Source organism: Neovison vison, chromosome 11 (genome assembly GCF_020171115.1).
Source record: "Neovison vison isolate M4711 chromosome 11, ASM_NN_V1, whole genome shotgun sequence".
In the NCBI taxonomy this organism is placed as follows: Eukaryota; Metazoa; Chordata; class Mammalia; order Carnivora; family Mustelidae; genus Neogale; species Neogale vison.
Window position 1 is genome coordinate 141,067,097 of NC_058101.1, and position 20,832 is coordinate 141,087,928.

Genomic DNA, 20,832 nt, shown 5'->3' on the forward strand with positions numbered 1-20,832 from the left:
TGGATGAAACTAATAATATTGCAGTGGAATTTGGGTTTAGAGACTCACCATAAGTTTTCTCACAGTAATTTCCTTTTTCTACACTACCTATGTGGAAAAACAAGTGTAATACATTTCACAAAGTTAAAGTCTTTGAAATAAATGAATTGGTGGGGAGTAAATTACATCTTGGTCTAACAAAATTTGGTTGTTTTGCAAAAGCTAGTTGAGTAAAAATATCTTTAAAATACCATTTGATTTTAATCTCTTTACATTGTGTTCATGATGATTACCATGTCTTCATTTAACATCTCTTGAAAAATATGTTCTTAATATTTGTCTCTTGATAGAATAACTTTAAAGGAAAGGCAGAAAATGAAGAGGGGTGTGTGTGTGTGTGTGTGTGTGTGTGTGTGTGTGTGTCTTTATCCCAAGAGCTAACAAAATATTACAACTTTAAGAATATTCCATAGTTCAACATCTTTTTGCTAACTTTGACTTTATATGCTTTAGTATAGTTAAGCTATTCCTCATAGGATTTTTTTTCATGTTTAAGAGTTTGAACATGTATTGACTCAATTAAAAAGAATTGAAGATTCAGTTTTTGAGGAATGTTCTCAAATCACCATGTAACGGTTCTCAGTGGACCAGCTGTATGCACAGAGAAGTTTTTAAATTGTAGTGCACATTAGTTTGGTAGTCATTGTGCCATCATTATATACCAGGAGTTCACACAGCTGGAAGAAAGCTCACGATATCCATCCTGCAGAAAGAACTTTTTAGAATCATGTATCATGTGTGGCAGACTTTCAAAGTTAATTTTTAAACATTTGGAGGTCTTGAGTGTTTACAGATAAATGCGTTCTTAAATATGAAATAGCTTTTTAATAAAGAAAATAACGTATAAATAAAATATTTCTATTATAGTGGTTTTGCCAAAATGTCAAAGTGTTCCTGACCATTGATCTTACGGTTCACTGTGAATAAAAAACTACTATAGATCGTATACCTTTTCAGATGAATAGTTATTTTGAAAATATTTCCATAACAGGCAAAATTATGTCAAACCACATTTATGACCCATCTATTTCGAGCAGCCTTTTTTTTGTACTCTGCTTTTATATACTGAATCTTTATAGTCTGTTGGAAGTTCCTAAAAAGGTAGGGGATCATGTAGGCATTATGCTAGTCAGATAATTCTTGATTCTTTCAAAGCAAAGAATGCAGTTTGTTAAATTTTATATATACAGTAATTATTTTAAAATGTAAATTGATGTTTCTAAAATGAATCTTTAGAATCCTCCTTTTTAAATGTAGTGGGGCATGATTACTGGGTTCTTTCCTCCTTACTTGACAGCTGTATCAAACACAGATACTTAAAGAGTAGGCAAGCTACTCTAAAGTAAGTAAAGAATTGATTAAAGCTCTCCATAATGCATACTTTCCAGAGTAAGAACCTGGGGTGATTTATGTTTCTTAGTGGCCTACCACCAATATGGAATTATTAAGTGTTTTTGAATAAGTGAAATAAGTCCTAGTCCACAGACTTTGATTCATAGCTAGAGTTTTAAAAAGATTGGTTAAAGTTATCCCCTCTTATTTTAAATTCTTCTGGAAATTTTGTAAGATGACTGAGATGAGAAGAGAGGCTATATTTTAAAAAGTGTAATAAGTTTGAGTCTGGACTCTATGTATCTGCTCATCAAATGTTATAATTGGACACAATTATCAGAATTGGAAAGTAAACCAATAAAAGATTACCGAATTGAGAAAAACATGTATTTTAGATTAAGCAGATCTTGGATCACTACATGCTAATAAGGGTGTACCTAAGTAGGGTTGTACATGAGGCTGTACTAAGCTTTTGGAAGGCTTTTTCCAACTTTGAGATTCTGTGATTATTTTCTGGAATTTTTTATGATCACAGAGAAGTAAAAAGTATACCTTGGGTAAAATCCTTTTGTCTCTAATAACTAAAGGTAACCATGTCTTTCACCATTGTCTTTTAGCATTGTAGACATTTGCTAAAAGAAGGCTGGCAGATCCATCTACAGAGATCTGAGCCCAACATCTCTTGTCTTTCTCAAAAGGAGTAAATTATCAAATGTAAAGATAAAATCAGAACATAGAAAGTAGAAGAGCAAGGAAATAGAGATATGATATAGTAGATACTCCTCCATTCTTATAGAATTGAGTTACCTGCTATAAAGATTTAGGATAGTGCTTGGCATATGGTGCAGACTAAGTCTTATTTGCTATTCCAATTCTCTTTCCTAAGTTTAGGAACCTTTTGGGAAAGGCGCTCAGTTGGAGAGTAAGTATGAGGAAATGGAAGAGTAATTGCTGGATGAAAGAGTTGAAAAAGTTCAAATACAGCTATATATTGTCTCTGTATTTCTAATTTCAGCAAGTGAGAATTATTTTGTGAGCAGTCTTTAATTTTATATGTGTTTTTGAAAGTATAAAAAATAATATAGGCAAAAATACATAGAGAAGTTCTTTTGTGTTTACTCTCATTCTAGAAATCCTCTAATGAGGTCACATTGCACTTAGAGTTAAATCCGAACTCTTGACCATGATCCTCCTACATGATCTGGCCCTTGGTTATCTGTCTGACATCATCTTGTGCCCGGCACACCATCCTAGCCAGACTGGCCTTATTCTTGCTGATCCTAGGTGCTGCTACTCTTTCATTTTGACTTAACAGTTGTTTCCTGGGCGATGCCATTCAAAATTAGCCACACTTCTCTACTACCCTTAGTACCTACATCTTTCATAGCACCCTGTTTTATTTCTCTCTTAAAACTAAGCATTATATGAAATTATCTTACTCGTGTATTGTCTACTTATTATGTGTCTTCCCCCTCTCCTAGAATGTAAACTATGTGAGAGTAGAAGGCTCATCTGCATTGTTTGCCATCTTATACCTAGAGCCTAGAACAGTTATTAGCAGAGTAGGTGCTCAAAGGTTATGCAAGTAAATTTGTTTATTGGCAGGTAAGAAAAAAGAGGAAAAAGGCCTTCTTACTAAGGCACTTAGATGACCACTGTGAATACATTTATGTATTTACATAGGCTTTTCTCTAGGCATACATACATATATACTTAATATTTGCATATTTATTCTATAAAGTACCATACTTTATGTGTTTGAATCTTACGTACCTTCTACTTTACAGTAGCCCTTTTCCTAGTTCTGGACATGATGAACAGTTTCTATGACTTGAAAATTTTTATCAATGAAGAATTTTCCTTAAAAGGAGGCTTTGAGTTTGGGGGCTAGAGGGGCAGGCCACGAAGAGAAAGGGCTGGATGTAGAACAAGATGTTTAATTTTCCAAGCAAGTCATGCATTTTTTTTTCTTAACATCAGATGTCCTTTTCCAACATTTTGGTGAAAGTCAATGAATTATGTACCCTACTGCCCTGAATTACATTTTTTATTGTTTTTTTTTCATCAAGTTTGGGAGAGATTATAAGGTTTGGATGAGTATTTATTTAAGAAATCTCTTCTTTCTGCACCAGTCCCCCCTTGAGTACAAACTGCTAGTGTGTATGATCTTGTATAAGTGCCTATTGAAACAGAAGGACCCCCTATTAGTCAGTGTTTATAACTAAATAAAAAGTCAACAGTCTTTACACCCACACAGTAAAGTTCTTCTTGTACAGAAAGACACATATTATACCTAAAATGGGAGAATGAGTCATGGCAGAAAGTACTTTTGAAGAAACCATTCCTAGTAAGTTAAAGAATATTTTAATTATAATATTTAATGTTTGTATATGGAGATATATTGCTAAATAGGTTATGCTCTGATGAACCTTGTAAGACTGACTACTAGAAGACTTACAGATGATGTTAATTCTTCAAGCTAATGACAGTGGTAGTTCCAGATATATCTTTGGCCCACAAGGGATGATTTCCTTTTTTCTCCTCAACATCTACCAAACTTCTGTCTTTTAAGCTTAGAAACAAAAGCATTTTATATGAAATATTTTCAGACTGTTGGAATTATTTTTTATTTTCTGACCTCCTACTAAACTATCCAATTTGGCACTTGATAGATACTGTTTTCTATTAGTTTCTTGTCTTACAAGCTGGATTTTAAGTATCTTGGGGAGAGAAAGGTTATTACTGTAATGTTTTTATTTGTCCTCAGTAGGATTTTACAGATATTGGGATATAGGTGGTTATTTCTTAATTATTTTTAACTTAAACCTTTCAGGTTCTGTCACCTTTTCCTCAATCGCTACCATGTCTTTGCTTCAGATTTCCCACATGTAGCAGAAGCATAGTCATATGGACCCAGATAATTATTCCATGAACTGAATAAGCAAGATTTAGTTATGTTTGCATATGTAATTGCTGTTTGCAAAATGTAATTTTTTCCCCTCTTTAGCAATGTCTGATTTTTTTTTTTTTTTAGCTTAACTTGAGCTGTCACATATCTAATAGAAATCAGTTAAAAGTAGTGAACTTGGGACCAAAGTCTAAGGTTCTAATACAGCTACATAACCTTAAGCAAGGCACTTAATTCTCTACCTCACTTTTCTCTCCTGTTAATAACAGTTATTATTTTATAGGATATCTGCTATACTCTGGGCATCTCCTAGGTCCTCACAATGACTGTGGGTTAGGTTGGTAAAGTAGATGGTAATTACCATTACAAAAACCAGAACTCATAAAGGTCAAATAACCCCTACCAGTGTTGCACTCTAATAATGGCAAATCTTGTATTTAAATTCAGGTTTCTCCAATTCCAAAGCTTATGTTCATTTCACAAATGAAGGGGAATTAGATTAGATGACTTCCAAGTTCCCTTTTAGTTCTAAACGTATGGCTTCCTGATATTAATTTTTTTTTTTGTTATTGATCCAGTACATACGACTTTTTTTTTACTTCTTAGCCTTTAGTCCTTTTTCCAGAACTTTTTGGTCATGACTAAATTAAGTCATGACTAATGTAATAAATTAATTCCAGAATTTTAAACACACCTTAGAGTGGAAGGTTATATTATTTTACTTTACTTTTTTTAAAGATTTTATTTATTTATTTGACACAGAGAGAGATCACAAGTAGGCAGAGAGGCAGGCAGAGAGTGGGGGAGAAGCAGACTCCCCACTGAGTAGAGAGCTGGATGCAGGGCTCTATCCCAGGACCCCAAGACCACGACCTGAGCTGAAGGCAGAGGCTGAACCCTAGGCTACCGAGGTGCCTCAAAGGTTATTTTAGTACAAAATGTAAGATTGATATACCACACCTATAGAAAAATTTTCTGAAATCAGGTAAAATTGAACATTACAACCATCCCCAATAAATATATAACTGGATAAAGAAAGTACTGGCGTAAGTAAATAGGGTTTTAGGTCTTATATTGATGGAAAGTTGATTTCATTCTTTCTTCATGTGTAACTTCTTTCCTGGGTCATATTTGCTGCTTCATTTTTCTTGAAGTCAACCTTATTTTTATATTTTCCTTACTTTATTGAGGGAATTACTATAAAAAATTTATAATAAAATTTTGAGAGGAAATGTTCACATATGAATTTGAGATGCTTACTGAGAGTTTTTTTGGATTTGAAGCATGAGATATAAAGATTAATTGATTTCTAAATAAATCAGGATGTATTCTGGAGTGACTTACTAACTTTGTCAAATTAATGCAGGTGTTGCTTGTCTTTACAGAAGTATTGTAAGGAATGTTTTGGTACATGTATTAATTCTGATAACTCTATAACAATATGAATTTCAGGAGAGCAAACAAGCAAAACTTCCATCTTCATTGTTTTCTTCTGTGTCTGGGATAAATAAAAATCAACTTACATTATTGTATCAAACTCTACATGTTTGTATGTGTGTATATATATATATTTATATATATACATATGCATATGTTTATCTGATAACTAATTGGTCTAATTAGAAGGGATGAAAAAACTCTTAATGTTTTTGAATTAATGTTACAGTTTATTTGTATCAAATCTTTATGAGCTACATTTTTGTAAATACAGTTATAAATACCTTAAGCTTCAAGAAAAAGAAAAATTTATGAAAGTACTACTCTTACAATTATAATTATCTTAAAAATTCTTCAAACCAGTCAGAGCTGTGTTGTGATTTGCATTTTGATTTACTGAGGTTAGGATTTTGTATATTATTATTATAAGCAGTACCCCCCTTCCAAAACAAGTTTATTTTAAAGTTATATATAGTTTGTGATTTTTTTCTAATGCAGTAATATCTCTGAATTTGTTTACCTGGATGGTAATTTCAAACTAAATCTGGCTCACCTTGTTTTATTTTATATATTCTCAAGAAACTAATTGAGAACTAATTTCAGTTTGAGTTCTAAAAGTCAGATGTGTATAGATGACCCTATTCTGTGTCATAAATTCAATGGATAAAAAAAAAGTTTTTCTTAATTATATACTGTCTTGTGCCTGACAAATCCTAGATGCTAAATAAATGCTTAATTAATGAGTTAAGAGTGGGAAATAGCTCATTGATCAATACTGCCACCTGCTTGCCTAGGGAAAATGTAGATGCTGGGCATACATGCTATTTTAATTCATAATACCTGTGATAGGATAGGCTATTAACTTTTCAATTTCAGTTGTGAACCTTTTAATAACTCATATCCCAGGGGCGCCGGGTGGCTCAGTCCGTTGAGCGTCTGCCTTCAACTCAGGTCATGATCCCAGGGTCCTAGGACCAAGTCCCAATGCAGGGCTCCCTGCTCAGTGGGGAGTCTGCTTCTCCCTCTTACTCTCCCTCTGTGCTTTCTCTCTCTCTCTCAAATAAATAAATAAAATCTTTAAAAAAAATAAAAATAAAAAGAACTCACATCCCAGAAAGTTAATGACAGTGGGTTAGTGAGATTTTAAAAAGTTTTTCCAGCCTTAGCATGCTTGACATTCCTTTCTTTGATGTTGAAGTTTTTTGTTTTTTTTTTGTTTGTTTGTTTTTGTTTTTGATGTTGAAGTTTTGAGCTGTCTCTAATCTATATTCTATGCTGGGGCAAGACAGCTAATTATGATAGGTAGTTTTTCTAGTGTAATAGAGTAAAGAATGTTGTTGTGATAATAATAAAATCACTGACATAAGACTATAAACACATTCTTTTATTATAAAATGAAAGTAAGTCTTTAAATATTAGCAATATAGGGGTACCTGAGTGGTTCAGTCAGTTAAGCATCCATCTCTTGATCTCAGCTCAGGTCTTGATTTCAGGGTTGAGTTCAAGCCCCACCTCGGGCTCTGTGCAGGGTGTGAAGCCTACTTAAAAGAAAGTGTTAGCAAGATAATGAAAAGGACCAATAATATTATAATATCAATTCTAATACAATAGATAGACTTTTTCGTACTAACTATAACATATTTATGCTTTAGAAAAATGATGCCATGATTGCTACTTTTGCTTATATGGTTGCTATTGTTTGCTAATATGTCCAGTTATTCAAAAACATTATTTATTATGTATCATTTTTCTACTGTGGCTTAAAATAAGATGGGAACCTTCTTGGAGTAGATGGTAGTGGAAAAAGATGTATTAAAACAATAACAATGAGGTATGATAAGCATAATAATAAAATAATTATTTAAAATGGAAATAATGAATTCAGAGTCAAGGTGGGAAAATTATTACTGCTTCCCCTGTTGACACCATGTGTAAAGATCCATCTCTGAAGATACATGATTCAGTGAAGACTGCTTTACTATTTATATTTTTCTCACTATTCACATGTAGATTAGTTTTGGTTTATGCCCATAACTACAACTTTCCCTTCTAAAAACTTAGTCAACCCAACTAATTTTTCAGAGGAGCCATTTCCTTTATGCTAGTTCACAGGTTAATCATTCTACTGCCTTATTTCCCAGAGTCCTAGACTCTGGGGCAGTATATCTTCATATCTTTCTTTGTTTCTTAAGTAACTGCCATTCTTCTCATGTATCTAGTTGAATGGAGTTGTGATAGAGATGAGCATTGGGTCTGAATTAGCAGTCTCTCCCCTTACTAATAGATTCCAGTAAGGCTTATAGGATGGGAAATTTATTGCTTAGCTGAAATTATATGAAAATGTACTTTATTATATTGAAAATATACTTAATACATTGAGATAATGATTCTAAAAATTTGAGGGACAAACACAGGTATTGTCTAACTATAATAGTTGACTATCTAATTTTTTTTTCATTGAACTTATAGTTAACATTCTAGCATAGAGCGTAAAATACTTTTTTTCCTGAAGCTTATTGACATAGATTATGGACTGATGTCAATTTTGAAATGTTTCTGAGTACCCCAAGGACAAAAAAGAGATAGCTATAGCTAACATACAGAAAGGCCTTTTCATTTGTACTACTAAAAAACTTAAATCTTTGAAAAGTTTTAAACATCTGTATTTTAGCCAAGACTCTCAGAAATAGGAATGGAGAATGGTTTCATTTGCTTTGTTCATGTATAGATTATGATGAAATTAATAGATCACAACTTTGGTTAATAGTACTTCAGAGAATATTGAAAATTATTTTTATTCAATTTTTTGAAATCTGGTTAGAAGTTTGGTTGACTAGTTTTGCTTGCCAAATTCTTCACAGTTCAAATTAACATTGTAAACAAAATAGTAGGGAGAGTTGTTGAAATATTTGGGAAAATAAAGTCTTCATGAGTACTTATAAACATACACATTCTCACTTAAAGGACAAACTAATAAAGATTATTATCAAATGGGACCCACAGAAGATAGGGATGTCAGGTGGTAGAAAGAAAGTCTTTTCAGTATATACTTTTTGATTACCATTTCCAGTTTTGAATCATATAAATATTTTGCCTATTCCAAAATAAAACATGAATATATATACCTACATAAAAATATACATTTGTGAGCATCAGGTTTTCCCATAACTTCATCCCATAAAAGGAACTTTGTAACCAAAAGAACATTCCTTTGAATATACAAAATTAAATTATCTTCTTCTTTAAATACCCTAGATTTTGAGAGTGACCATGGTTTATTAAAGTTTGTCTTTGTCTTCAATTGAGTGGACTTAATTTGGAAAAGTTGGTTCATTTAGAGAGAGGACATGATTTCAGTTGAAGTCAAGATATACATTGTCCTCTAATAAGCTAGTTACCACTGCAAAATTTTAGAGAAAATTTCAGGTGTTCATTTTATAATTAGTTTCTTGATATAGCCCAGAATTGAGGCAGGTGGTGAATGGGAAATTACTTTTTTTTTTTAAACTTTGCATTATTATTATTTTTTAAAATCTTTGGGTGCTCTGAATCTTCTAACAAAAGGGTTTATGGGTCCATTCCTAACAGTTGGATTTTTTTTTTCTAAAAAGAACTTTCCTTTGAAATAAGCTTATTGTTTATTTAGAAAACTAACTTTCTGCTGGGTACATGTACATACGGTTTCTGAGGGTAAGAATTTAAGAGTCAGATTTTTTAGAAAGATTATACAGAGAACGTAATTTCCAGAAGATCCAAGGTATGTATTTTCATAAAATTTTAGAGTATCTTATTTCATTTATGTTTTAAAGTAAAGACATTACACTGACTTAATGTATTGTTATAAAGGTAAACATTTATTTTTAAAATTATGATAACTACTTTATACAGCATTTAAAATCATTTACCTAATGAAAGTCATTCGTTAACCATAGCAGAGAGTAGTAATACGTAGTAAGTCCAAATAGTATTTCTTTTTTTCTGAGCAAACTTTTTAAGTACTTAAATAACTATAGGCACACAGTTTACTTGTAATAAAGAATGCTAATGGGGAGGGTAGGAGTTAATTAACTAGACCCTTAATAATGGGTCTTTCTAGTCCAAGGAATCTTATAATTGCCTCTGAAGCTAGTTGTGTAGCAAGTTGTGAGATAAAATATCTAGATTTGTGAAGTAGTTGTTCTGAGAAAAGGTTGCCTTCAGGCAAACTTTGGTTTTTTTTATTATTATGTAAAATGCCTTTTTAAGGATAGCAATATACCTTCCTCTCAAAATAATTTTGGAGGTAGAAGTCCAGTGCTTCTTGTTTACTCAAGATTTAATTCACAAGTAAGGTTAAGACTCTCCAATGAGCCCAGTTTTTGCTTCTTTGGAGAAATGGAACCTTTTGACCAAACTTTATACACTTAATACCAACCTGATAGTCTTAAAAATAAATTGTCATGATTACTAAGAATTGATGAAGTGTGTGGTAATTTTGATATGTTTTTAAATGAGTGAAATGGAAAAACATAGGGAATATTTTCATTAAATGTTAATATAAGAAATACGCAAGTTGAAATATAACTTATTACATAATTTCTGCAAATGTTATGTGCTCCAACTGGTCTACTTTATTGTAAATCCCCCCAAAGACTATTTAATTTCTCCCTTTGGGATTGCTCATTTTCTATCATCTAAGCTACTTGAAAAATGTGATCAGTCTGTGCCAGGACTGCAATAGGATAACAGTTAGTGGAAATAGCCTGCTTTGCTTCTGTTGGGAAGACTGTATGGAAAATATATTCCATTTTCAGAATGTTTCTGAAAGCACTTATTTGTGGAAAGGAGGCTTGCCATTTAAAACTCTGCCGAAATGCAGGCTTTCCAAAATACAAAATAATCTCCTGAAAGTTCGCAAGGGGAAGGGGGTTGTTGTGTGGGGGCGGTCTCATTCACTGCCCACATCCTCCCTCTGTTCATTGCGTTGTGTGCTTACGGGTTCCCTGGAGCGGATCACCATATAATTGATGTGCAGTCTGCATTGCTGAATCCTGGACTGCACCATTCTGTGTTCAAGGGAAGATGTAATCTGATCCCTCTGCTGCTGAGGGAGGAATCTGTTCAGTCAAGGCTTTGACAGGGCATAGTCTCCTCCAATAATCTTCTCGGTTCTCTCTCATTATTCCCTCGAGTTCTCCTCAGTCAAGCTGCATGTATGTATGTGTGTCCCGAGAAGCTGTTTGATACTGAGCTGCATTTGCCTTTACTGTGGAGTTTTGTTGCCGGTTCTGCTCCCTAATCTTCCCTTTCTGACGTGCCTGAGCATGTCCACATTAGAATCTGTGACATACCTACCTGAAAAAGGTTTATATTGTCAGAGACTGCCAAGCAGCCGGACACACGGGGGCACAGAATCACTGAAGGGGAAAAATACAGAAAATATGGGTTTCTACGGCACACTAAAAATGATTTTTTACAAAGTAAGTAATCTGTTTTCTTTCTGTGTTGTGTGATTGTGTGTGTGTGTGCCTGCCTGAGAAGGAAAATCTGTATCATCAGAGATGGCTGCAGTATCCTCTAATTTTGGTGGGTGGCTGGATGGCTGGTATTCTGTTTTATAACGTGAATGTAAGCAAATAATGCAAAGACAACGTAAGCTGTAAACAGCTTTAAATTTAAAGTAAAATGAATATTTTATCTGGAAATTTTTCACTAAAAATATATTTAGACTTTGGAAATGTGGCTCCGTTAAATGCTGACCTGGAAATACTCTACCCTTAGTTGGCTTTTAGTGAATCTTCTGCCTTTAATTTTTCTATACCTTATATACATATATATTTCTTTTCTTTTTTCTTTAGCTGACTCTTTTAAAGTCTAGAATCACTAGAATATTTAGGACTTATATTTTAAAAGGTCGTATTTACTTTCTATGCCCCTTAAAAATTGCAGAATTAATTTTTGGTTCTAAAGTCAGGATTTTCAGTAAACAATATAATATTTAAGAGACTTCTGTAGTCCTACAGAAAGTGCTTTATTTAGTAATATATTCTGAAGATAAAAAAATCCTTTCTAAATGGTTCCCTCAATATGTCTTTTGGGCATTTTTATTCATTGAAAGGTTTCTAAGATGGAAATAAAGTTTGCTTTTGGTGGCAAATAGCATTTGCACCAATGTGTATTTACAAGATACCCAGGGAAGTTCTGAAAGCCAGTATTACAACTTAATTAGAATTAATATCAAAGTTTCTCATGTTAATTTTGAAAATAAGAATCTGTGGAAGTTATGGAAAAAACTAGATTTTTAAGGTGATCTGTACTGACTGACCTTCCTGATAGATATATTTGCGTGTATGTGTACGTGTCTGTAATTTATATACATGGAAGCACGTGGCTATCTATATATTAAAGCTTATATATTTATTTTTCCTTTTTACTAAAACCATTTGGAGAAAGAAAATAATTGTTTTTGAGAGGAATCACTTTAAAACAATGTAATGAGTACAGAAACTTCCGAAGGGTTGAAGTAAGACCAATTCCATTTCTTTCCAGTAGGTATTTCTTGAACTAAGGTAAAAATTGTGGATGAGCTTGTTGTACCCTTACTGTAGCCCCTGATACCATAAGATGGTCCCTGTATTTTGGAAGACTTTTTCATGATGATAAAAACATAGTCTTTATTATCCAGAGTATGGTTCAAAAATTTTTTGAGTCTCGTTGGTTCTTTTTAGTATTTATAATGTAGCATGCTGTGTTATGATGTTCCCATGTGAGGCAGTAGGTAAGAAAAGAAGTCTGTTGCAAAGCAAGGGTTTTTACCTTATTATTAAAAAATGAGGATAGCTGTCTATCATGCATTGGGTCTCCCCTCCCATAATTTTCAGTGGTACAGTAATTAATTAGAAGACACAAATCTTGAGGGGGTTGTTGAAGTAGAAAAAGTTGAATCTTAACCGATCTTATTTTCTAGTTTTATAACAGATCTATAGTTAGATGACCTCAGTTAACGGATGGTAAAATATAAAAAATAAATATTTCGATTTTGATGTTGACAAAATGTAATTCTGAATGTATTTACAGTATTACACATACATAGCGTAATACTTAAAGGCTGTAGATGTTGGATATACCTTACGAAGATATTTAACTCATTCTTTTAAAATCTTCTTGTTGCTTTTCAAGTTAGAATATTTTGTCCTGAGTGAGCATCTGTCAGTGAAGTTATATTCTCTGTAAATATCAATTGATAGCTTTTTTTCCACCTTTATTATACCAACTCCAGACTTCTCTCCTGTTATAGATTTACTTTTTTACTCCCCTCATTACCCATATTCATTGCTTTTGCCTTATATACTTACTTTTCAAGATCATTTATTTACATCATTCTCTTGACACTTTTGTAATAACCTGTGTGTTTTAAATTCAATTACTGTTACTTCCATTCAGGTTTTGAAATTTTGAATTTTGTTGTCCCTTTTGTCTTGAAAATATGTTTTTAAAGGAAAATGATGATCACTAAGAGAGACATGGTAAATATGGTTCTGTAATATGTGTATTAACATGACATTTTCCCCCATGTTGTTTCTTAAACTGGAAAATGTGAAAGGCATATCACTCTCAAGGAATATGTATGATGAATATCAATTTTTAAATCAGCATATGCCATTCTTCTGGATAAAATATTGGAGAGGGGGAAATTCACCTTTCTAATCTTTAAAGAGTAAAACAAAGTAGAACTAATAGAAGAAACCATGAAGCATTTATTTTCTACATACATTAACTATGCCTAAATAATGAAAATTTAGGCATATGAAAATTTAAGAATTTTTTTCACTATTGCCAGTGCAAATGTTAAGATTTGATAGTTGGGACAGGTGATTTTTTTCTTAAATCTGTCTCATTTGCTTTACCTTATAGATGAAAAGAAAATTAGACCATGGTTCTGAGGTCCGCTCTTTTTCTTTGGGAAAGAAACCATGCAAAGTCTCAGAATATACAAGGTAATATTAAGTATAATAATTGATTCTGTCATGACTTTTGTTTCTTTAAAGAGGTGATGATTCCAAAAACATTTCTTTCAGTTTATTCTCAAAGAATTATAATGTCACTAGTACTGTTGACTCTTAACACATTTTGAGATCACTAAAAATCGAGAAATACATAATTTTAAGTAAGGAGAATGACTATCACTATAGCCTGTGTTTTCTTACTAATACTTTGAAATAAGACACAAGCGGAATTTCTGTTATGAACAAAATTTTTAAATCACAAATTTTAAGGAATTCTGAAAAGTAAATTCTAAAATGTGAATATGAGCAAATATATCTTGTTACTATAGCAACAGCTATTCTAGGATAGATATTTATATATGCAAAGTTGAAGTTACATTTATTAGCAGGGAAATAAACCTCACAGTTACTAAATAAATCTTACTGTGTTAGAAATCCCCTTTTATTTTCTTGGTAGATCTTATGTTTTTAATACATACATTTCCACACCAGTAAAATAGTTTCCATAACAACTACATACAATTGTAGTCTTGTTTTGTGCACCTTCCATCATTTTTGGATTTTGCATCAATATAAAACTTTACCCTCTCTCATGCTAATTAGGCTAACTTAAGCACAATATCTATTACCCAGCCAATTAAAAATGGCTTTGGATGTCATTCAGAATGTGGTATTTTAAAATTTAAATGACAAAAGTATCTTCAGAGCTTTTCTTGCTTGTCTTTGGATAATTGTCACTTCAAATTACTTAATGAAAGTTAGAGCTAGAAGCAATAAGAACTTCGTGATGGTGACATTTTTTCCCCTAAATATTTTGGTTTAAAGTTATGCTTATTATTATATAAGATGCAATAAAATTAACACTCCTCAGACTTAAGTTTCTGTGATTGGGCATTGTTAGAGATTGCATCTCTTTTTTTCCCCAAAGAGTTTATATTTTTATTTCATTCAGTTGTAGACCGATTTTTTTTCAAATGCTCTTCTGTGAAATTTAGAAATCATAATAATTAGTTTTATATACAAAAAATGCAGACATGATACAAAGAAAAAAATAAAACTATCTCCTGTTTATTCAAGAAATGCTTTCTGTGTGATTTCCCCATGTTGACTTGTCCCGTCCCCCTCTCTCTTACTTGCCCTTTGCCTTTTGACAGTTTCATTGTGTTTGGGCACTTCCACCAGAGGGTGTGGAGTGCTAAGAGAGACAAGTGAAACTCTTCACTTCATTTTTGCTTTTTTCTTCTAGTCTTGATAAGTATTTCTTAGATGAGAAAGTTGAGTTTAATGTTAAAAATGTTCTATTTTTAATGTGTAGATTCCAGTCAGCCGTATCATTTTGGCCTTTTATTAATATGGCTGATACCGGGACAAAGGTATAAAAATTTTCAGTTGTTTTTAAGGCCACTTGTAAATAAATACTGAATTTTTACTAGAGAACCCATTTTAATAAAATTTTGCCTTTAGTTGCTTGTTTTTTATATTGAGAAAGCACCTAAAAAGGTGCAAGTTCTGTTTTCAGCCTTTTAACACTTTTAACATAATCCTATCAAAGCAAACCAAACAGCATATTGGTTTCCATGTCTTTCTGGAGACTTTGTCAGTATATGTTTGGTGTTTTTAAATTTTTTTTTGACAGATTTTCTAATAATAAGAATGAAACTGATTTTCCATCTTCTTTATTAGAAAATTTAAGTTATGATCACATTGTGTTTCATTTTGGAGATGAAAATGAGCTTACCTTTGAAATTTGATAGACAGGAAGATAGATTTAATTGTTGTATTTTAGAGATTATCATAGATGGATAATGTTAAAAAATTTAAATGTGGTAGATCTGTAGATTTTTCTGTAAAATCTGATTACTAAGATATATTTTTTTTATTAACAAAATAATGAGATATGTTGGATAGTAAAGAATTGGGGAGTTGTTTCATTAGTAACTTATCAGGGCCAAATACTGAGCTATTAGGATACAATTTGTATGTTCTTTGGATTTAAAACACTTTATTATCATAGCTCATATTGAAGATTATTTTACAAATGTAATTATGAATCTTCCTACACTTTTTTCCAAATGTTTCTAAAATAGAGATACTCCATATTTACCTGAAGATTAAATAATTTAAATATTATTGAAATTAGAAAGTAAAGCTTAAGATATTGATAACTTGGTTATAACTATATGTGTTCTGCTATTAGTCATTTTTAGGAAAGTTGGACAGTTTTAGAGATAGATCATCTAGTCTTAACTCTTTCATTTTACTAGTGGCAGAATTCAATTTCAGGGGTTTTTTTCTTTAATGTCTCAGAGTTTAAATTATTAAAGTATTTATTAGATCATCTCATTTTATTTATTTTTACATATAACATAGTAAGTTTTCAATATTTAACTGTTTTGAGTAAATCTATGTCTAAACAAGTCTTGTTCCTGTCAAATGTCATCTAGGCTAAGCTTTATGAACCAACAGTGGGAAGTTGGAGAGAAATAAATATTATAAATAATTTAGAACATATCTAGTGAAATGTGAAAGTATTTGAGCATACTGCTTCTATGTATGAATTTTTAAAAACATTAATAAGCTTTACAGGTCTTTTTATTAGGGAAACTTAAACTTTTCTTTAATTAAGTCACTAAGGAGTGGTCATAAGAGAGGTGGGAACTGTATCTTCTAAGCATGTATTTTAACATTATTTATATGTATCAACAAGTTGCAGTTTTGCCATAGAGATTCTGTCATTTGGTTGCAATTAGCATTACTGGGATAATAACAGGTGGCTATGTAGGAGGCAGGAAACCTACTCTAAGAATAGCAGACTAGATTTTGTGTATTCTTGCTCTCTGGGAATAAGCAAATAAAAGTAATGATTTTATTGATGTTCGAAATATGCCAGATCATATTCTTATTAAATTAAAGCCCATTATTGTTAATAAATGCCTATCTTTGTTTCCTCTCTTGTGGGTTTTTTTTTCTTTCTTTCTTTCTTTCTTTTTTTTTTTGTAGTACCACTGGGCTTGTACCATGTTCAGCAACACCAACAACTTTTGGAGACCTGAGAGCAGCCAATGGCCAAGGGCAACAACGACGCCGAATTACATCTGTCCAACCACCTACAGGCCTCCAGGAATGGCTGAAAATGTTTCAGGTGACATGTCTAAACACAGTACTTGAAATGCTTCACTTAATTGCTGCAAAAAATAAGGGATTTATTCATCAACCATGAGAAGGAACTGTTACATGCTACACTATGGATGAACCTTGAAAGCATTATGTAAAGTGAAAGAAGCCAGACACGAAAGGCCACATATTGCATTATTATATTTACATGAAATATCCAGAACAGGCAAATCCATAAAGACAGAACATAGACTAGTAGTTGCAATGAGATTGGTGAGGGGATATTGGGACTCACTGCTAATAAGTACAGGATCTCTTTTGGGGGTGATGGAGCTATTCTGGAGTCATTAGTGATGATGGTTGCCCAGCAAGATAGGTGTGCGCTGGAAATCATTTAAGTGTACATTTTAAATGGTGAGTTTTATGTTATGTGAAGTGTTTGTCAATAAAAAATGCTATTGAAAATAAGGGAGCTCATTTTAATTTTTAAGTGTATCAACTGAGAGAATCCAGTGCTTGTTTTGTATTAGTGTGCATTTGCATTTTTTACTGCTTTTTAGATAATAAGACTTTTCTTCCTTTTCTCCTTTATGTTTGGGTTTCTGGGGTTGCTGAATGTACTTGTTTCTATAATTTATTGTTTGGGGGTTGCCCAAGTGGCTCAGTTCATTAAGCAGCCAATCCTTGGTTTCCACTCAGCTCATGATCTCAGGGCCTGGGATTGAGAGCACCTTGTCAGTCTCCATGCTCAGCAGGGAGTCTGCTTGAGGATTCTGTCTCCTTCTCCCTTGGCCCCTCCTGTCACTCATGTGTGCACAGACACACTTCCTCAAATAAATAAATGTTTTTAAAAATAAATAAAATGTAGTGCTTGGAAATTAGACATTTAGGAGTAATGTAGGAGCTCTGCAAATTAGTTGTCACAGGTGGTGACTTACCCATCACTGTTACCCTAGTAGTGTCCAAGAGTTGATACAGCTTCTTTACATCTGTACCATGCTTGCGTGTGGCTTATTGTGTTAAACTTCTGATTACTATATTTTACTGGCATATAAAGTCTATGAAAGTTTATCAGGAAGATTGGTGACAACCAAACCTCTGTTAGGAATTTTATAACTCATGATAGTGATAGTAAATTAATTTGTTTCTTCTTCCAATGAAATAATGCATATAAATCAAGTATTTAGCAAAATTGTTGACCTAGATTAAGCATTTGTTTATTCTTTGTAAATACTAAATAATATAAATTATGTAAAGTGAAGCTATCTCTGATATTAGATGGCACTAATGTAAAAATGAGTATATTTCCTTACCTCCAGCTGCTTGATTGGTGGTATTTTATGAATGTATAAGGGAATAAAAATGCATAAGGGAAAAAGAAGATACTTTATTTGATATTTCAGATTTTTAAGGTGTCCATTGTGTAAATCCTTATATATTAAATTCCTGGGAAAAAACTAAATAAATGTCCTAATCTTTTTCTTCTATAGCTAGAAAACTCACTTGAATCAATGTTGCTTTTAAATAGGTTTTTTAAATTGTTTTCTGCCCTTCAGGTGATTTCAGAGAAACTAAGGTAACCTTTTTTTTCAGTTGGTAACTGAAAGGTTAGAGCAGTGGTTCTCAACAGGGGGCAGATTTTTCCCTCTGTGGAAACATTTCTGGTTATTACAACTGATGGGGTGGAGGGCAGGACACTGCTGGCATCTAGTGGGTAGGGGCAATGTAAAGACAGTCTTTTGTAACAAACTGTTCTTGGGCCCAAAATGTCACCAGTGTGAGACTGAGAATCTATGGGTTAGAGGAATGAAAGTTTGTGTATTATTCTTATTGTGATGTTATGACCAACTAAAATTACAAAGAATTTTTTTTCTGTTTTTAGTTACAAAATGACTAACCTTACCTTTCCCCAAGGATAATTCCCTCTCCTCCTCCCAGTTCCTTTGCCTTAGGTTCCTGATTTTTAAAAACTTTTAATTAATTTTTTTCTATGCATGCACTCAATTTAAAGTTTTTTTTTTTACCATATCCTTTTGATATGAAATTTATCCATCAGTAAGAGGTCAAAATAGGACTCAGACATTCACACTTTTAAAGAAATACTTTAAAGATTTTTATCGTCTTTGATTAAGCCAAGGAGATGGAAACATAGATGTGTGTTGTCATGCTTGCACATGCACACAGTGAGAGCAGCACAGCACTTGAGAGTAATGCAGAAGCTGATTTCACAGCATTTTTAAAGACTTTATTTATTTATTTAGAGCATGCGCAGGAGAAGGGCAGAGGGAGAGTCAAAGTCGGGCCCCTTGCTGAGCAGGGAACCTAGACTCAGACTCAGGGCTTGATTCCAGGACCCTTTGTGCTTTATTTTGCAGTGAGGATATTTTAGGAAGGTCTTTGTATAAAGCTTGCCTATTTAGCTAGCTCATGCTTTTTCTTTCTTTCTTTTTTTTCCCCCAAAGATTTTATTTATTTATTTATTTATTTATTTGAGAGCAAGAGAGAGCACTAGAAGCAGCAATGGCAGAGGGAGAAGAAGAAACAGGCTTCCCATCAAGCAGGGAGTCTGATGAAGGGCTTGACCCCAGGACCTTGGATCATGACCTGAGCTGAAAGCAGATGCTTAACCAACTGAGCCATTCAGGCACCCCTAACTCATACTTTTCTTGATGAAATGTCCACATGTTCCCACATACTCTGTGTCTCAAGTCTGAGAGACCATAGGTTTTTTAGAAGCATTCTGTCTTAAGAAATGTTTTTGTTTAAAGAAAAATATTTCTTAGAATTAGTAAGATTCATTAAACTAAAGAATATTAGATTAGCTTTTGTTCTGTTAAAAAAAAAAAAAAGCCCATTTGATTGCTTTTCATATGACAAGTAGATGTAGTGAAGACAACTTGTTCTTAGCTAATAGGAATAATAGGTAGAATTATCCCTGCAGGAGTAGTACTTTATGTATTTTTTCAGGTAAATATTCTGCAGCAAAGAAATCTACTAACAACAAAAGGCCAACTAGACAGGTATATCAGGACCTTAATCCTTTGAGTACTATATCCATCTGTGACCCAAGGCCTCATTGTTGGGCATTGCCCTTTATTTTCAGGGCTGGCACCAAAGGAACTAGAGTTGAATCACTTGCCTCAGAGCTTACAATGCTTTCATGCCTAACATGTAGAGAGATATAATTTCATAGTAAAGTGGAGGAGTCATGAGTTGACCTATGTGCTATGTTGAGGGATAATTAAACTGGCATGATTTCTACAGAGGTGCTGTGGGGGTATTTAATGAGGACTTTTCCATTGCATAACAAGCAAAATGGGAGCACTTGTCCCCTTACTGTTCTGCTATTGCTCCTAAGGCAGTGATACAGCATTGTTTTGGTCCAGCTCCATCTATTCTGACAAGTACTCTGTACTCAATTTATAAATTGAATGAGAATAAATGATACGCCATTTTGGATAATGGGAAGTTGAAACAAAATACCGCTGCAATATAGAAGTGGAAATTTAAAACAAAACAAAAACCAGAAATTTTGTACTGTTGAAATATTTAGTAGCCATTGATTCTGCTTTTTTTGGCAGCCAGATTGATGTTCAGGTTGTTCATTTCAGGGCAGAGGATTGGTCATTTGTTTGCTTGTGCATTTGGGTGTTAATATATGGGTTTGTTACTTGAAAATTTTAGAGTAAGTAAAGGCACCAATAACATTAGCATTATCTTATGTTGAAATTTATATTTAGAGTTATCCTATTATGAGAAACACATATGACTTAGAAGAAAAAGATCGTAGTAAAAATTTTAGCTTTGCCTCCTAATACTAGGGAATTTTGTTGGTATTATATAACCACTCTTGCCTTATTTTAATCCTCCGTAAAACAGGTATTACACTAAAAAGTTGTCAAACAGGAGATAACATATAAATGTACTTAAAGCTACATTTGGAAGGATAGTGGAGATTCAATAAATATTAGTTTCCTCTCTTGGTCAAGAAATAGACTTTGCAAGCCTTAGTTTTTC

The 20,832-nt window shown here is 32.8% G+C and overlaps 1 protein-coding gene across 3 annotated transcripts in view; it reads left to right on the forward strand.

The window, feature by feature from the left end:
- The window catches only part of FBXW7 (F-box and WD repeat domain containing 7), a 230,031-nt gene that overhangs the window by 185,934 nt on the left and 23,265 nt on the right, over nt 1-20,832 (forward strand). For 2 of the 3 annotated variants that reach the window (XM_044224868.1, XM_044224867.1), the window contains 2 exons: nt 13,610-13,692; nt 16,702-16,843. In XM_044224868.1, the coding sequence (XP_044080803.1) occupies nt 13,610-13,692; nt 16,702-16,843 (225 nt within the window). Of the gene's footprint in view, nt 1-10,761; nt 11,176-13,609; nt 13,693-16,701; nt 16,844-20,832 lie in introns of those variants that run through there. The other variant, XM_044224869.1, reaches the window with a different exon arrangement.